Here is a 16657-nt window from a genome sequence, read left to right as displayed (position 1 = left end):
TCTTTATACCCTTTGGCGTAGAGGTAGAAAGACCATGAAGTCCTCCTTCGGTTAACTTCGCGAGCTAAAGCCGAGTTTATGTAGCAGGGCCAATCGGGACACGAAAAATATGTGGGGAGAAGCGGTGCCCCTCCAATAGTCAATGACGTGCATGATCTTTCTAACCCAGCGCGTTCGCTTTTTTAAGTGACCCGGACCGTCCGAGTCGATCTATGAAGTAATTAGTTGAATTGATGACTTTTCATCAAAAGCCGAGGCAGTACTTGGAATATGAACGTCATGTCTGCTTGCCCTTCCTGCCACTTTCATAACATAAAGACCCTACAACAACTTATTGCACTTGAACGACAGCCTTCCCTCTACCTTCGTAGCATTTTTAAATCATAAACCACTTTCGTATCGGATTCTCATAAGCAGAGGTGTCAATGATGGGTGTCTCTCTTTCGACTGCGAAATGGCTTGCGCCTCTTTCATTCGTCATCGACTTTGCAGCCCAGAACTATGGCATGTTCAGTACTCCTAATATGAAAGACGTACACGACGCAAACCTCTCTTTTTGGTCACCGCAGCCCTTCTTCATTGCTGGATTCTTCTTCCCACAGCAACTTTTCCAAGTGGCCTGGCTATGGCGCTTGTACAAGGCGGATGCGAAAATTGAGCCAATGGATCCAGATGTTGGAGCGATGGTTGACTTTGCACCGTTTTACGCCGTTGGCAACTTCTGCATTGCGAGTAAGTTTTTGTGTTCTTGAAAAAGAGGAAGAAAGCGTAGGAGAAGAACGGAAAACCCCGAGCTGACAAGTCATGACAGCATGGATGATTTTCTGGAATAGCGGAGATCTTAAAACCTCCAACGTTTTTGTCATCATCAACAGCCTTGCCCAACTGTACTTTATCTTCAACCGCCTGCCGCCAATGAACACCAAATCAGTGAACTCTGTTCTCACCCACGTCGTTGCGAAGACATTCGCCGGCATTGGAGTCTTGGATCTTCTCCACAACGGCTCAGTCGCTTACTTCGTTCACCAGCAACCTTCCACCGTTATCAAGGTGCTTACCGGCGTTGGATTTGGGCTATTGGCCAGCCTCAGTGATTGGATCTTCGGTGGCTGTCTTGTTTACGACCTCATTGCTCTATCCGTTGGCCAGTCTGCCTATGGGAATGCCGACTGGAGCAGACTACTTGGCATCTATGCTGGGGGGGCAGCTGCCATTGTCAGCGCCCGAAACGTAATGAAGTAAATCTTTTCCTTTGGAGCGCCTCGCGAGGCCACAAGCTGACTGTCCCCAGGCCTCCTTACGTTAGCCAGCCCACAGCTGGCTACAGCCCTTTGTGAAGTAATGGAATAGTAGCGACAAGTAAGAAGAGGCATGTCACTGTTGCATCTAGCATCTAGAGTAGCTTCTTGCAATTCGTCGACCTGTCCTTGCCCTGCTAGCCTTAGTGGGGAGCTGCTCTGCTTCTAGTCTCCTGGTTAAACTGCAATTTTGTACGAATTCTGATCCTACCGAATATCGATATCTTCATCAGATTTTATCACCTGAAATTCAACATGTCATGAATATGGTTCAAGCGTGTGCCTAGGTGGTTAAACCATATATTCTACATGATAAGCCGGGCACACGCTATGCCGCCTGGGTGTCTAGTCTAACGTGCTCTATCTAGTTGGCGCCCAATTGACCAACCATTCTCGTGCTTTGTCCAAATCTCCCGTGGCTGCTTCACACGCAGCGATGCACCACTCAAAGTCCCACACTCCTTCTCCTGCCAGCATCTCTGCTAGCTTCCGCCGCCGCTGTGAAGCTTCATCAACACAAAAGTATATGGGTTCCTGGACTCGAGGGATGCTTTGCACCAACGGCTTGACGAGTGGCAAGGCGGCTTGCGCACTCGTTCCTTTGGACTCGAGCCCAAGATTGGCTCTGCCAGAACGACACCACTCATTTCCACACCATTTCTTTCCGCAGCCTGTCATCAACTGGCCGAGATATCTTCTCTCAATACGACGTCGGAGAGCCTTGCCCTCTGGGTCATGCATGCTAACGTAAAGAGGTCCAAAGCATAACGAGCAAAGACCCAGTTCATTTCCAGGCCCCTGTCCCATCGCCGTTCCGGCACCAACGGTACCAGCGGATCCCACGCCATGAAGAGTTCGGCCGCAGTTTGCATTGCGGCAGATTGCAGGCTTGGATCGGGAAACCTTATCCAACTCGTGGTGCTTCATGTGGGCTGTCATGTCTCGCATGCGAACGATCTTCTGACACAGGTGGCAGTCTGTCGTGCGGGCGCCATCGGCCAGTTCATGGGCTGTGAGACCTGACAGAATTGTCTCTGCAGATGGGTTCAAGGGGTCGCCCTCCTGTGGTACTTCAAGGTGACAGAACTGGCAAAGAATCAATTTCCCTGGGCACACGCTTGTACGGTGCAGTGCCAGCTCCACCAGAGATGGCGCAGTGAATTCACAAGATGCGCATTGACGCTCCGTATGCCGCACATAATCGTGTTTGGCTTTGCTTGCTGATGAGTCGCCGTGGGCATCGTCATGTTCACAATGCCAGTGTGCTTCCCACTCCAAGGATGCCTTCTTGAAGACATGTCTGCACCTTGTGCAAAGAATATTGTTTCGAAGGCAGAAGTTCTGGTGCAGTACCAAGGTGCGCTTGGGAACCCACTGGAGGCAGTTTTTGCACTGTTCCTCGTCTGTTGGCCTCGTCTCATCGTTCACCAGGTCAACCGTCACATCATGTAAGTCTGCCTCTCCTTCGGCTTTCGCCCTGAGACAAAAGTGAACTGGTACCGAATCTTCAGAACCTCCCGCCAAGGGATAGCCATGAACCGAAATGAGAAGCTGCTCTGCGTTCTCCAGCTCGATATTAGTAGGTTGGATGGTGATGACCTTTCTTCCGTCTTGAGAGGGAGCGAAGTTGCCAAAAACGTGTTCAAAGTCGCGAGGTTGGGCTCGTTGCCGAGCAGATTTTGGGCTGATGAACAAGTCTACTGCATCGGGAACTGAAAGCTCGGAGAGCTCAATGGTCAGGGGTCGGGTTCGGTCCCAGGAGGGCAGCTCGTAGTCGACGTATTCTCCTGGGAGAACTTGGCCTTCAACGGGTTTCCACACATCAAGCTCGCTTCCTTTCGAACTTCCATTCGCAGCACCAGGTTGGGCCTTGGCCATGATTTGGCGCATAGTCTCCCGGGCTTGTTCCTCGTTGAGAGCCTCAATGTCAACTTCCAAGTCGGTATCCACGACGCAGATGCCGTCCCCCTCGGGCAGGAATTTGTCGACCAAGAACTTGAAATCTTCGCCTTTGACGCCGCGAACGGAGAGAACGGAGTCCTTTGTGAGGGTGGTGTAGCTTTCTCGCAGCTGACGCTCGAGCAGAGACTTCCAGTCGTCGGGGTCGTAACCTGCCTCGAGCGGTCTGAGGCGAACATAGGTCCCCTTGGGCAGTTGGTTCGCGTGCACTGTCACCCTCGGCTGAGTGTGTTTCGTTGAATCGTCCGTCAGATCAAGGGGTTCGTTGCTGGAGGTCTCGCTGCCAAAATCAGTCGGCAGTATGCCCAAAGCTTCCATAAGATACGGAGCCAAGGCAATCTCTCCCTCGTCGGCAGAGAACTCGCGAATGCCGGCGTAGACAACGTTTCCGTTGTTCTGATTGACCAAGCGGAACATCAAGGGGTTGGGCAGTTGCTGGGAAGTGTCGCTATGGTGGTATTGGGTTTGGTGATGGCGCGCATATGGATTGAGTGGATCGTATGAGGTGAAGGTCGAGTTTGCGGGTGCGGGTGGTCGGGGTGATGCTGCGAGCAGCTGCTCAAGAGCAGACGGAGGAAGAAGAATCTTGTCGCCACGCAAGTCTCGAGGGGAGGATTTTGAGGGTGGTAGTACTGCAAATGGCGCAGACCACTTCAGCTCAGGCTGGGATTCCTCCATATCTTGGTTCTCCTAGCCGTGTTCAGACGCGTCGGTTCTCGAATTGGCGGTTGTCTCTTTTGCTTTGCAGACCGTTAATGACGAACGGCAGGCGAACAAGTCTAGGTGGGGTGGAGGGGTAATGAAGGAACTGCTCTTTCGTCGGAGGCACGGTTTGCGCTCGAGGTGTTGCAACTTGACATGATCGGAAAAGAGAAAGCGTCGAGTAACCGGAGTCTGGATAGAGAAACATCAACCAGGCATGCCGCTTAGAGATTGCATTGCATCACCTACCTACTTAGGTAGTGTAGAAAACAAACACCACGGTGACGGCCGCGATGAATCAGCAGGATGGTGGGGTTTCTTCTGGATTCCATAGAAACCGCCGCCCGGATGGCTGCTGTCTTCTAACGTGCGTGTACGGATACTTGGTGCCTACCTGTACTACCTATGGTGCCTCTTCAGAGTAGATTATGTAATCTGACACCAGAAAGCCCCGTCCAGGCCACAGTTACGCCTTATCTCTCCCTTATCTCTCTCACCGCCTACAAGTTGAGGGGGCCCAAGGTGATCAGACAAGCTGATATTGTCCCCCCCCCTGTCAACCCAAGAGTACCGTGCACAATAACAGCAATAAAGCTCAGTAGACAGTGGATTTAGTAATAACACAACTATCTTAATAAAACAATAGAGGCAAAAGGGATAGTCTTGGCCTAACTTGACCTAGAGCGCAGCGTAGGAAGCAGGGTGGGTTAGTACTATTCTAACCCTCCTTAGTGGAGCCGTTTTAGAATAAAAAAAAATCTAAGAAAACTGGATTGAACCTGCAGCCTTTAGGATATAACTACAGCCTTTAGGATATGAGGTTTATCGCTGTTATTGTGCACAGTACTCTTGGGATGACAGGGGGGGAACAATATCAGCTTGTCTGTATCCGTACTCTGTAGACTCGGGCGCAAGCTCTCGGATCACCCCCCCCGTTCTTCATATACTGTTGATAGATTGAACCGGGGCGCCGCCGAGACTGGTCCCGGTAGGTACAAAAGCAATAGCAGCCAGTCAGTCAGTCAGTCAGCCAGTCACATTGACGAGTGCTCATCTCTGCTGCTCGCCGGCTTGGCGGCCTGGCCGCGCACGCTCTTATCTGAGCTCGCTCACTCAAAATAACTAAAACAGAACAAATCAACACTATTCGGGAACTGCCAGACGCGCCAAGAAGCTCCATTCCCCTCTTAATTGTTCCAAAACTCCCCCGGCACCAAAAACAGCGGAAATAAAAGTCTCCATAACCCCCGACTCCGCGACTCCGGACTGCAATCCCGCGAGCCCCGGATCAGGGCTGGCTAGCGGATCAGCGCGCCGAAACACTCCCCCAAAATAGGTAGGCAAAGGAGCCATACAGTCCCCCCGAACTGAGGTGGTACCTGAAAGAGTATCCGCAGTGTACGTGTACAGCACACCGTATGCCCCCCAAACAGCTCCCCAGCAATCCCAGGCGGTGTCGCACAGGAGCAACATCTCGTGCAGGAGGCGACTTGGCCCCCGAGGCTTGAGCAGATGGGCATGGCACACTTACTACTTTCTGCAAGGGTCAAGGTCAGTCGAAGGCCCAGCTAAGTAGCCAGTTTTGCAGTAAGTCTCACGCGACCTTTCCACCCTTGACTGTTCACCACACTATACAGAGGGAAGAGGAGAAGAAGCTGATCTCTGTGCAGCTCCACCTGCTCCAGGTCGCCATATCCGCTTCGCGTATCTCGGACCATTTACCCCATCCTAAGAGCACAGAAATGCTCACAGCTCAGCACGATCTACATACACTACAGTAACCAGCTACAAACAGCCATGGCAACTCTAAGCGGTTGGTGCGGCTAAGTTGGTCATGCAACAGTTTCAAGCCAGATCAGCACACCTTCATTGGAGCTTTGTCGGTCCAGTTGGGATGAGATGAGTATACCCTGATATCTATATGACAGCACTCACCCAAACAAATGAGGGGAGCTGAGCTAGTGAAGCTGTACTAGGTACTAGCACGATGCGAGCGAAACAAGGAATCCCAATAAGTGAGTGCCCTGCGCTGTTGTTCTGTTTGGATGAGAACCGCCTCGGCACTCCCACACCTAGCCAAGGCCGATGCAGCTTGCCTCATATCGCCTCAACACCTTGCTCACCTCACTTCACCTTGCGACTCCAACCCCCCGCCGCCTTCGACTCCATGGAGCGAGTGTCTTCCATACGCACCACCACCACCACCCCCGTCCCATTGCTTCACTATTCGGTCCGTACACCACGTCTTCCCCCAGCTGTTCTATCTCCTCAAACGGGCGACGCATGAATAAGTCGATGCATGGCAAGCCTCTTAAAGGCACTCAACATTGGTGTCGATGTGCCAGCGCGGTGGGCCTCCGATGTTGCTCTGCAGGTTGCCAAGACCGTGCCAAACAGCGGGTTGAAGCTCATCCGTTTCAACCGCACTAGGTATTCTCCGCCTCCTTCTGCCACCATGGCTTCATTGACTGGGCACGGCCAATCCTTCTTTCAGGGCCCGACCCAGCTGGGCCAACCCCCAGATGCTACTCTCCGTTCCACGCTTACCACCTTTTACCGGCAACACCTACCCTGCTGGGTGAAGCGACAAGCCAGTCAACGGGTGGGGGGCACGCTTGTGTCTGTCTGTCTTGCCTTGGCTGCAACGCTGTTGCTTCTACCCCATCCTCAAAAATAACGAAAGAACCCCAGATGGGGGTAACGGACTTGGATGGGGTGTGAACCAACCCACCAACTTGGACGTGCATTTATTGGGGACTTGGACCAATCTACCTAGCCTACTGAGCTCTAGCCCGCCCGTGCTGCATCTCTCGGTACTACTATGTATGAGGGCGGTTAACCTCAAGGTCCCCTTGCCCCATGTACAACACATGCTACCCTGTCTCAACTCTGCTTCACGGATTGAGTGCATCTTCACCGCAAAGCTAAGGATAGACACACCCACGTTTCTTGTCTTGCCTTGCCCGGACACTAGCCCGCCGTCCACTCTCTTTTTGTACCTGGCAAGCTTTGACGGCGTAGATATTTAGATCAACACGTCTTCCGGCTCGAGTATGCCTCAGAACCTGCCCACACAAGCTAGAGAGTTCTAATTTTCCCTACGCAGACCGCCGTCATCATCATCGCTCCAGAAGCTGACAGCTATTACGCCACTGCCAGCGAAGCCGCCTGATCTGCCTTGTCGACCTTCCTGTCGCAATTCTCGCTTCCCTTTCTCTGTGTTTCCATCCTACTTTATTCCTCTCTTCCGCCAAAAACCGCCGTAATCGACCAACTTTCTGATTCGATCGCCGCTGACCTTCGTGATTTACGGCCGTCGCATACCTCCCTACCTTTCTATTCTTCCGGATCCCTCAACCGCGCGCCTTCGCCGTAACATGCTCCAGAACGTCGAGGACGCCTACACGCTCTACGAGAACCCGGCCACGACTTTACTCTACCTCCTTTCCAATCATCTCATCCTATCCCACACAGCGCCTCACCTCTCTGCCCATGATCGCCTGAACCTTGCGTCCACAAGCCGAGGATTCCGAGAACTCCTCAAGCACACCTCCGGTGTATTCAGGCATCTTGACCTTACCCAAGTCCGCTGTGCGCAATTTGACATCGATGGCGTCGACCGTGGAGGCCAAGTCTGGCGCAACGTCCAGCTCGACGAGAACTTGGCCGAAGATGAGTGCGTCCAACATCTATCCCCTCCGCTCGCCCTGTTCTCGGTTGCAGGAAGTGAACCCAAGTTGCAGTGGATCCTTTTGAGGATCCAACGGGCGGTGGTACAACGGTTGGCTGACGTGATGATTTCACCAGCTTCTACTCGGGCCCGCTGAGAGGCATCTTTTCCAACATTCGTGCACAGCACATCCTCCAGGACGTGCAGACGCTGATCCTCGATGGCCTGTCCGTGACGGCCGAGCTTTGCCACGAAATCATTCTCGACCCGGCCTACAGCGTGCGCCTCCTCTCCATCCGCGGCGTCAAGAACCTCAATGAGCGCAAGCTTTGCGGCTCTCTTCAATATGCCTGCAGACCGTCACGGCCAGAAGGCACGCCCCGACTAAAAGGCCTGTACGTCTTTGGTGCCAAACACACTCCGCTGCTGTCAACAACGGCGCCGGGCATCGCGTCTAGCGCAACTTCACACGCACCGCCGATCAGTGCAGGATGGAACGCCAAGTCGCAGCAGGCGTTGACCTCCTCCCTGCGCACCGAGGGAGAGGACTGGTATCAGAAAAAGGGCCGCATCATTGCGCGTCCCTTGGTGGACGAATGGGCCAATACCCTGGTAGATTGCCATGGCATCATCGCATTCGATGCTCTGGCTTGTACCGGTCCCCACCACATGAACTCGCCCGCGTACGCCAAGGTGAGGGTCCCGCCCGCAGCTCGGCACTGGGCCGTGGCCACAATCGCATTGGGTGGTTGCGCCGGATGCGGCGCTGCGCCAGAAGGCATGACGGTCCACAACGGCACGCCTGCCATCCAACGCCCACTATTGGCGCCCCCACCACTCACGACGTCTTCGGTCAAGGCCGCGACCACACCGTTCATCGGCCTGGGATCGAATTCGTCCTTCGTTGCACGATGCGTCGACTGCCTCCGAGAGCGATACTGCGCTGGTTGCCACAAGTGGTGGTGCGAGGAATGCTACCAGACGCCCGGCGCCGTGACCGAGCTGGCCGACACGGACGTGGTCGTCGTGGACGCTGAGGGCGGTGCCTGGGTCCAGCATCAGGAGCATGAGAGTCATCCCAAGATCAAGGTACGAAACGGCGCCTGCTTCCCGAAATGCCCCATGGGCGAGGTCATCGACGCGCAGAGGGTGTTGCTGGACTGATCATCGGACGTTCCCCGCCGTCTGATCACGCCGCCTGCTCAAAGTGTATGCCACAATGCTGTCCATGTTTCTCGTTCTCCGTCGAACCCCCTATCTTGTTCACCTGCGAAACTTTGCGTATTTTTTGGAGAGCCAAAGTTGCTAAGAAGAGAACACAGGCTCGTATTACCAAAAGCTGCTGGGAATGCGGTAGCAACGTGAGTCTCATACCCAAACCTAGGTCCACAGGCCCATCAAACCCCGAAACTGACGGCTAGGAAACAGTGTCAAGATTGCATCGAACGCACCCAGAGGCTCTGCAGAGGCTGCTGCGGCGGATATTGCATGATTCACAATGAGGGATCGACCTCAACTTTTGTAAGGCTGCCGCCTCTTACCAACGTACCTCGTGGTCTCGCTAACTCTTTTCGCAGTGTGACTGTTCGCTCTCCCCGATTTATCCAATGTCGTCTGTCTGGATCGCTGACTTTCAATAGGGTGCTCAAGCCGCGGTCGGTTCTTGAGACACCTTTAGGTGCATTTCTTTCGGCGACGACGATAGCCTCGGCCGTAGTCTTAGCCATCGGACGGCCGTAACCGTGACGCCGGCAGCCTCCAACGGTCCAGAAGGGGGCCCTACAGCGATGTCTGTTCTGGCGATTCGGTCCATTTCTCCTGACACCTCTCCACTCTTGTCGAATCAACTTTACGAGCCTCGGCACTTCCAGTCCCTTCTTTTCGGAGGGCAACGGTCCTGGTTTTTCTTTACTTTTGGCACTTGTTTTACCATCACTATGTATGAAGCGCACGGGTTCTCATCATCAACCTTTTTCTTTTCTGTTCTCCCTTTTCCGAGATACCCTTGGAGAACAGCGTTTCAGGCGTCAGTTGCACAAAAGTAGCGGCAATGGACAGTCTCAATTCTCTCTCGTTCTATCATTTCCGTTGTGATATGCATCACACCAAATGTACGCCAAGGTGTCAAATTCCAGTAATTCCCGATTTCAGTGCGAGAGCACGGCTCATACCCCCAAGCTTACTATCTATGCCTTGATTTTACTTTCGATCCTCTCTAGCTCATGGCATTCGATGAATTCTTGATACTAGCGCGGCCAAGATCCACTGATCTCTTACCTAGAAGTTGTTTCGGAGGACAAGACGGTCAATTTATTATTCAATATCGGTAGAAAGACGGTGCTGTTATAGCCCCTGCATAGGGTTGTCTCACTGGTACGCCCTTCTTGGGAGTAACGTGGGACCTCTCTTTTGGTGCATTTCCAAGTTGCCTGGGAAGTCTGGTAGGGCGGCTGTCACCTACCAAGAATCGGATATCACGTCAGCAAGGCAGACATCTCTCTCTGTCTCCGGAGACGCCGGGACTTCTTCCCTCTCCATCCAACTACAGTTCGAACTGACTGACCCTTGCTACAGCTCCTTAATTTCAAGCGTAATTGTCTTTCTAAACTTGAATTCCTGTTTCGAGCCCTGTTATACAGCGGCAAGATGCGCAAAATCTGGGGCTTCTCTGGCTGCAATCAACTGATCTCAATCTCAATACGCAGTAACATTATTGGACTAGAAGTCATGTGAGAGACTGCAAGGGGGCTCGGGCTCCTTTCAAATTTAACAATCTCCCGTGGGCTGATTCCACAAATGGTTATAGCTAGAGAATTCGACTCCTCTTGCATCACATCCAAGCTGACATTTTTTAAACACCAATTGCGTGAATGATTTAGAAAGGGACCCTTACTGGCCGTTTTGGAGGCTCAACGGTTTGCTTGTGGCTCTGCTAGGGGATGCTTCTGTCCTCTTGGCTTGGCGTTGTTCAAGTAGTTTGGACTTGGCCACCTCTCACCATTGACAAACGCTGTCTCACAAGGCTGACTGTAGCCACATCAATCGATGGAGCAAGCTGTGCACAGATTCAAGGAATGAAATGATAAAAGGTCGCCTTGTTCTGGTCCGCCGGAGGCTAGGTAGAAGCAGGAACCTCTAAGACAGGCTGGACGCCTTCCAGACACCTTGATCACCTCGGCCAACATGATCGTTTTCCCTATGACGCCGAAAGGTCTTTCTTTATTACTTCTGTGTCTCCAAGCCGTAGGAAACAATGCCACAGATAACACACTACACACAGAACTCGTCAGATCATTGAGAACGAGTCCGACAGAGCTCGATAAGTTGAAAACCCTCCCCAATGATAAAGACTGGACATTCAATTATTTCGCCCATCAATATCATACATACACCCCTGGTGGAGTAGTCAACGCGAGTGCTGCCACGTTCCTAGCAACAGTGGGCAATGGCATGACCATGGCTTGGATCACTCTCGGCACCTGCGCCATGCTGCCGCCACACCACCACGCACGCGCTTTCAACTACGTAGTGTCGGTGGTGGGAAGCACCGAGACATACATGACGCTGGAGAACGGCGCTCGCGTCTTCAGGACGAAGTTTGACCCAGGGATATGACCGTCTTCCCCCAAGGCAGCCTGCACATGATGCGAAAAACAGGCAAGACATCTTTGGGGCCGGAAGCACCGAAAAAGGCTAAATGAGATCTCCCAGGTTGTGGGAACGCCACTCTGATATCGGCCCTGAGCTCAGAAGACGCCGGCACACAAAAAGTTGCCAATGGACTGTTCGACTTCCTTCCAAGTGCTGTTGCCGCAGCGTTCGGCGATAACCCCCTTTCTGCCCAGTCTGCGGAACTTCGCCGCGATATCCCCGCAGTTGGAACTGGTGCCTCGCTTGGCAATGCGGAATGCCTTCAGCGCTGCGAAGTCAGCGGTTACAAGTACGTAAACCCTACAGTATGCCAGTTCTGTAACTACGAACAAAATCATCGCGCTGACGATTTGGCAGGAAGATTGATCCGTCGTTGGAAAAGCTTGAGGGGCGGCCTGTCAAAGTCTCCGAAAGCTCGCAGTACAAACACTTCTGGGGTATCGTTTTTGGAGGTTAGTCTGCCTCATGCCTTGCAAAGAATATACTTCTTCACAAAAGCCGTGGTTTGGCGGGCGGTGCGGCTATGTTGGTTGAATATTTTAGATCCCCAAAGTGTATAGAAAGCATACCCAGATCGGGCGAACCGTGGGGGAAGGCTGATGTTAGCCAACATTTCTGCCGTTCCACCATATAGTAATTATGATCAGTCACCGGTGTTCCCAGAGCTGAACTTTCGTGCGACCCATGAAGCACCGTACTCTTCGTACTCCTGCTTCGTAGCAGAGAACTTGTGAATGTCTGGGTGTTTAGCCAGGTTGGCGCCTCCTTCCCAAGTGCTAGTAATGGGGTTGACGGGATGCGCGACCCGAACGATGCAGGCATCAGGAACTCTCTTGACGAGCTCCTTCTCCAGTCGCTGAATAAAACCGGGAAACAAGGCGTTGCCGCCAACAACAACAATATTGGCCAACAGGCCAGGCCAGAGCCCGATGGGTAGTTCGGACAGAGACTGCATGATAACATCGGCAAGACCAGGTTGACGGAGGCCAATGTCAGAAGGTTGAAAAAGCAGCTCGGGGACGGCGAATCGTTCGTTTCGGAGCGTCAGGATGTCTTCGTTGTTGTCTGAGGTTCGTGCCGCCATCTTCTTCGCTTTTGTATGCATCGCAGGGTCGTAGTCTCGAACAAGGCCCTTGGTTCGCGTGTGGAAGTCGGGCAAGACGTAGTCTTTTGCAATACCGGCTCCCGTGACATATGGTTCCCTCTTCTCGCCCCGAGTACCTTTCCAAGTCTTCTCAAGGTCTCCGTTGAAGTCCATTGAAACGTAGCTGGCCTGTTCTTTGATCTCGTTGACAATGTAGGTATCATTGCGCATATCGTAGTACCTCAGAGACAGGAGGCGCGTCAGGTAGTTCGTCATGAGCTTCCCACCAACGTCGAGCCTACGTACAGCGGAGTGCAGCGGTCTGCCCTTGAGAAGAGGCATGACGATCGTGTTTGAGTAGCCAGAGTCGATCAACAGCACAACTTCAGCCGGGAGATTGGGTATCGTGTTCGGGTCTCGGGGTGTCTGAAGGATGCCTTGGACGTCGTGGTACGCGTTGAAGGAGACGCCTGACGGAGGAAATGAGACCAGGTCAGTTAAAGCCCAGGGTTGTACTAGGGTGGGGTGACATACCGATGCCGCGATAGTAGCTTTCGAATTGATATTCCTCGAAAACGATCTGGTCGCAGTTGGATTGGAGTATGGGCAACGAGTTGGGCTGCTCTGTAAGGAGAAGCCTGGTTTCCGAGGGGTCGCATCTCTGAGGTGCATTGTCATTGAAGAACTCGTGGTCCCAAATCTCCTTCTGAGCCTCCCAGTTGACGATGTATCCCTTCTCTACCGGTCGCCGAAACTGAATCTCACCGAAGTCGCGGCACTTGTCCAGATCAGATGCGACGTAGACCTTCCTTGCTCGGTCTCTAGCAATGCAGTTGGGGATCACTCGGGGCTCTTCGGTGAGCTCTTCGGAGACGAAGCCAGCCTTGATAGTGTACGCACCATTGTCGAGCACAAGGGTTTTTGAAGGAGGCGCAGGGTCCGCGGATTTGTTCTTGCGACCGCCAGCCATCGGAAGAAAATGCGCTGGTGCAAGCTTGCACAAAGTGGTGTGCGATCGGTCGCGACTTTCTGAACTTTCCTGTCAGAGAGGCTTTGGCAAGCTCCCAGGTTGAACAACGACTCGTATTGGTTGAATCACGGTAGTGGGGGCTGACCTGGTCGGCGGTCGGGGAAAGCGTCACCGCGCTGCTGACATAATGCAACAACTCTTTAATGCCCAAATGGTGACGGAGCGAACCGTTTCCTTTTATTCAACTCTATACTCTGTCTGTCTGTAAAAATTAGTATATTCGCTGGGATTTCATGAAAGCCCTGATGCGGAAATCGTTTGCTCTATAGCGCTATAGCGGGTTTCCCAAAGGTAGTTCTGAAAGTTGCTGATATAGGTTGTTTGAGTTGATGAGTGAATAACATATACACAATTTGGAGGTACAGCGCAAGGAAGCTGTAAGGGAATAAGGCTCTTGTCGAGCCTGTACCATTCAGCAACGATTGTTTTATTACGTAGCATAGCAGGTGGATGATTATTCTGCATTTAATAGTATTTCAATATTATTAAAACCCTCCGTGTTAGTATTGGAGCGAGCAACATGGAAGCTGCGACACGATCGTTGTGGCCAGGACCATCGGCAAAAGTGTAGTATTGCAGCGATCGTCGGGACTTCATACTGACTCGGATCTTGCACATGAGTAATTTAGGTTGCAAACCCACCTCACGTATGTTGTAATCCCAAAGCCAGCAAGCACATGCGATTGATAGTGTATTGCCATGATACGGTGAAAATTGCTGTTGGGTGTTCACCGCCGCCGTTCAGGCGTGACAGACGAATGTCTTGGAGCGTCAAGCGGCAATGCCATGGCATTGGCCAGGGAGATAAGGCGGCAGGCAAATTGAGGCCTACGGCAGGAGCACATGAGGCACACCGCGGGGAAACCATGTCTATGTCTATCAGCGGGGCGTGATGCACTTGCAAAGTCTTTGAGCATTGGATAATCTAGACCGGTGAGGCCCTTGTTACCGACTTTTGCTCGAAGGTTTCACGTGCCAAACGTGCATCTGCGAATGTAGGCGAGCTTCGAAAGGATAGTATTGCTTCGGCTTAGCGAATGCAAAGCATCGGCCGAACAAGTAGACTCACTAGCATCATGACAGAACCGGGACAGGCGCGTGAGGGTAGTTTAGATGAAGCGAGAAGAGGCAGGCTAGAATCTAGGACCTTGGGCGCAACACGGGCTCAAATATGGGAGACGACATATTAGCTCTCTTGTAGGACCGAGATGTGCAACCTTTTGAGAGGCGGATATGTACATGAAGCTGTCGGAGGGCAGTGAAGTACATGAGCTTTGCGGCGTTGAGAGCATTGAATGGCAGGGGAGGGTGACCCACGGGCGGGGTTATGATGGGATAGATGACACAGGAGAGCGTCGTCAGGTGTGCCGTGGTACACTATATCGAGCATTGCGAAGAGGGGGGAAAGGAGACAATGAGCTGTGCAAATGCCGTAGGAAATAGGGGCCAAAGGGGGGCAATGGAGAGACGATGGTGATAATTCTTAGCGGTTCATGCCGAGAGTCAGGCAGAGTAAGACTATGTACGTAGTAAGGTTGTGGTTGCGGGAAAGACCAGAAGCAGGGTTTGTTTGTTAGGTATGGTGGGGGGGTCTTGGGCACGCCGACCAAGCAAGCAGCAAAAGGGGGGGCTCTGATTCGAGCCATGTGTATCCGTATTTGTACCCAAGTACGGATACAAGCTGCTGTTCAGGCAGACTTGACTGTGCTTTTCATGGAGCAAGCATCAGCACGCGCATGTACCTGCTTGTACGAACAGGTGGGTGTTCACAGTGCAGCACTGTTGGATGGAACGAGGGACGGTATGCATATATGGGTGTACCCTTAGGCGGGGGAAATGCAGGCAACGATACCTCTGCGGTACAGTGAGAGGCAAAGTGCATTTTGGGCGCATTTGGATGTCGGGGCGCTGGCTCCACCCTCCGCGTCAGCCTCGCCTCTCTCTTCTATCGCACATTCCTCTCAATGGCCGCAACGAGCAGAAGGTGTTGTTTACCGTTTAACCTTGTTTCCTGGTCCCTGCCATACGGTCGGTCGGTCGCGTTCGACTCTTTTCTCTTTTCCAGCTATCACCACCGGGCGGCCCAACTCCCAACTCTTTCCGCCTCCACCAAAATCCCACCTGTGACGGAATCGAAGTTCCTCCACACGCCTCGTGCCTTGCTCGCTCCTCCACAACCCGCCCAAGTGCCCAACATTCAGTGAGTCAAATCCTGTAATGCGTCCGTACCTCCTACCTTACCTAGGTAGGTACACCTACCTAGGTAGCGGCAAAGACGCCAGAGTTGGCTTACCTAGGTACTTAACTTAGGTAGGTAGGTAATAGGAGTATACATATAGCGACCCAGAAGCCCGCTCGGGCCCACGGTCCTTTAGTGTATGATGGAGGTGCTTTGCGCAGGTACATGTCACCTCCCGCCGTCTTGGAATTCATCCAATGTACTCCGTACCTGGGGCCCTGCGGGGCCTCATCTTACTCTAGGTATCGACCTACAGTGTAGGTAGTGTAGGTAGTTAGTGTAGTGTACTGCTGTAGGAAAGTGCACACGATACTTTCTTGGACCCTTCCTATCTTGATTATTCCCTTCTCATGGTTCCTCCCTCTCTTCCTCCCCTCTCGGTCTCCAGCAAACCCACGTCAGACGTCACATTGACTTGGCGACGCCGTCATTGACAACTTGGGCGGGCTACCTGCCACTCACTTAGGACACTAGCTACCTACCTTGACACCATTGACTTCCACTGGCGACTTACACTAGACTCGCAGACTCACCCTGTCCTGTCACTGACCGCTGTCTGCCTCAACTGCTACCCATCTACCTACCTACCATACCTACTGTACGTACACTTCCCACCGCGTGCGTCACGGACCTGCGAGCGAGACACAGTACGGATACCAAATACGGATAACCACCCCCATCCCCCCAGTCCTCTACCTTAACCAATCCCCCCCCCCCCCCCCCCCCGGCCCGACGACTCTAACAAGCATCTGTTGCTCGTCCCTCTCGTCGCTATCCCCGATCGGTCGCGGCCTCGCCATCTTGGCCCCCTCTCTTTCTTATCCGCCGTGCCGGTCCTGCCCTTTCCTTCTCATCAAAACACTCCTGGAAGCTATACTTCCTCTTCCTGCAACCTCAGCAGACACTTCACTTCCGTCGCCCAGCCGCCACCACGCACGTATACATAGATACCTAGTACGACACGACATCCACGTCGTCACAAGCTTCCAAGACCCCTGAACCTCTGCCCAGTTCCGTCCGATAC

The 16657-nt window shown here is 52.9% G+C and overlaps 5 protein-coding genes across 5 annotated transcripts; 3 read left to right on the top strand and 2 right to left on the bottom strand.

The window, feature by feature from the left end:
- Positions 1-428: 428 nt before the first annotated feature.
- On the top strand, positions 429-1337 carry LY79DRAFT_594525 (uncharacterized protein; the record flags this gene model as incomplete). Its single annotated transcript, XM_060561697.1, has 3 exons — positions 429-732; positions 812-1238; positions 1292-1337. 3 exons carry the CDS (start codon positions 429-431, stop codon positions 1335-1337), a joined length of 777 nt encoding a protein of 258 aa, XP_060408232.1.
- A 1314-nt stretch (positions 1338-2651) lies between these two features.
- LY79DRAFT_707639 (ubiquitin fusion degradation protein UFD1-domain-containing protein) lies at positions 2652-4304 on the bottom strand (the record flags this gene model as incomplete). The annotated part of the gene is made up of 2 exons (XM_060565055.1): positions 4209-4304; positions 2652-4151 (listed from the first exon to the last, which is right to left on the bottom strand). A coding segment is annotated over exon 2 (1284 nt), but the record flags the coding sequence as incomplete, so codon positions are not given.
- A 2858-nt stretch (positions 4305-7162) lies between these two features.
- On the top strand, positions 7163-9191 carry LY79DRAFT_55495 (uncharacterized protein). Its single transcript, XM_060557890.1, has 3 exons — positions 7163-7635; positions 7767-8990; positions 9058-9191. Exons 1-2 carry the CDS (start codon positions 7337-7339, stop codon positions 8791-8793), a joined length of 1326 nt encoding a protein of 441 aa, XP_060408230.1. The 5' UTR covers positions 7163-7336; the 3' UTR covers positions 8794-8990; positions 9058-9191.
- Positions 9192-11085: 1894 nt separating this feature from the next.
- Positions 11086-11737, top strand: LY79DRAFT_674253 (uncharacterized protein; the record flags this gene model as incomplete). Its single annotated transcript, XM_060564273.1, has 3 exons — positions 11086-11225; positions 11375-11569; positions 11638-11737. 3 exons carry the CDS (start codon positions 11086-11088, stop codon positions 11735-11737), a joined length of 435 nt encoding a protein of 144 aa, XP_060408229.1.
- A 186-nt stretch (positions 11738-11923) lies between these two features.
- LY79DRAFT_527553 (actin family) lies at positions 11924-13334 on the bottom strand (the record flags this gene model as incomplete). The annotated part of the gene is made up of 2 exons (XM_060555943.1): positions 11924-12834; positions 12899-13334. 2 exons carry the CDS (start codon positions 13332-13334, stop codon positions 11924-11926), a joined length of 1347 nt encoding a protein of 448 aa, XP_060408228.1.
- Positions 13335-16657: the final 3323 nt, after the last annotated feature.

The sequence above is a fragment of the Colletotrichum navitas genome (genome assembly GCF_030913465.1).
Source record: "Colletotrichum navitas strain CBS 125086 chromosome Unknown LY79scaffold_114, whole genome shotgun sequence".
NCBI classification, from domain to species: Eukaryota; Fungi; Ascomycota; class Sordariomycetes; order Glomerellales; family Glomerellaceae; genus Colletotrichum; species Colletotrichum navitas.
The sequence above is the reverse complement of the archived record's forward strand: the minus strand, read 5'-3'. Positions and strand labels throughout refer to the sequence as shown.

Coding starts and splice junctions, on each gene's coding strand:
- LY79DRAFT_55495 (XM_060557890.1), top strand. CDS start 7,337: ATGCTCCAGAACGTCGAGGACGCCTACACGCTCTACGAGAACCCGGCC. Junction 7,636..7,766: donor GAGAACTTGGCCGAAGATGA/GTGCGTCCAACA, acceptor TGATTTCACCAG/CTTCTACTCGGGCCCGCTGA.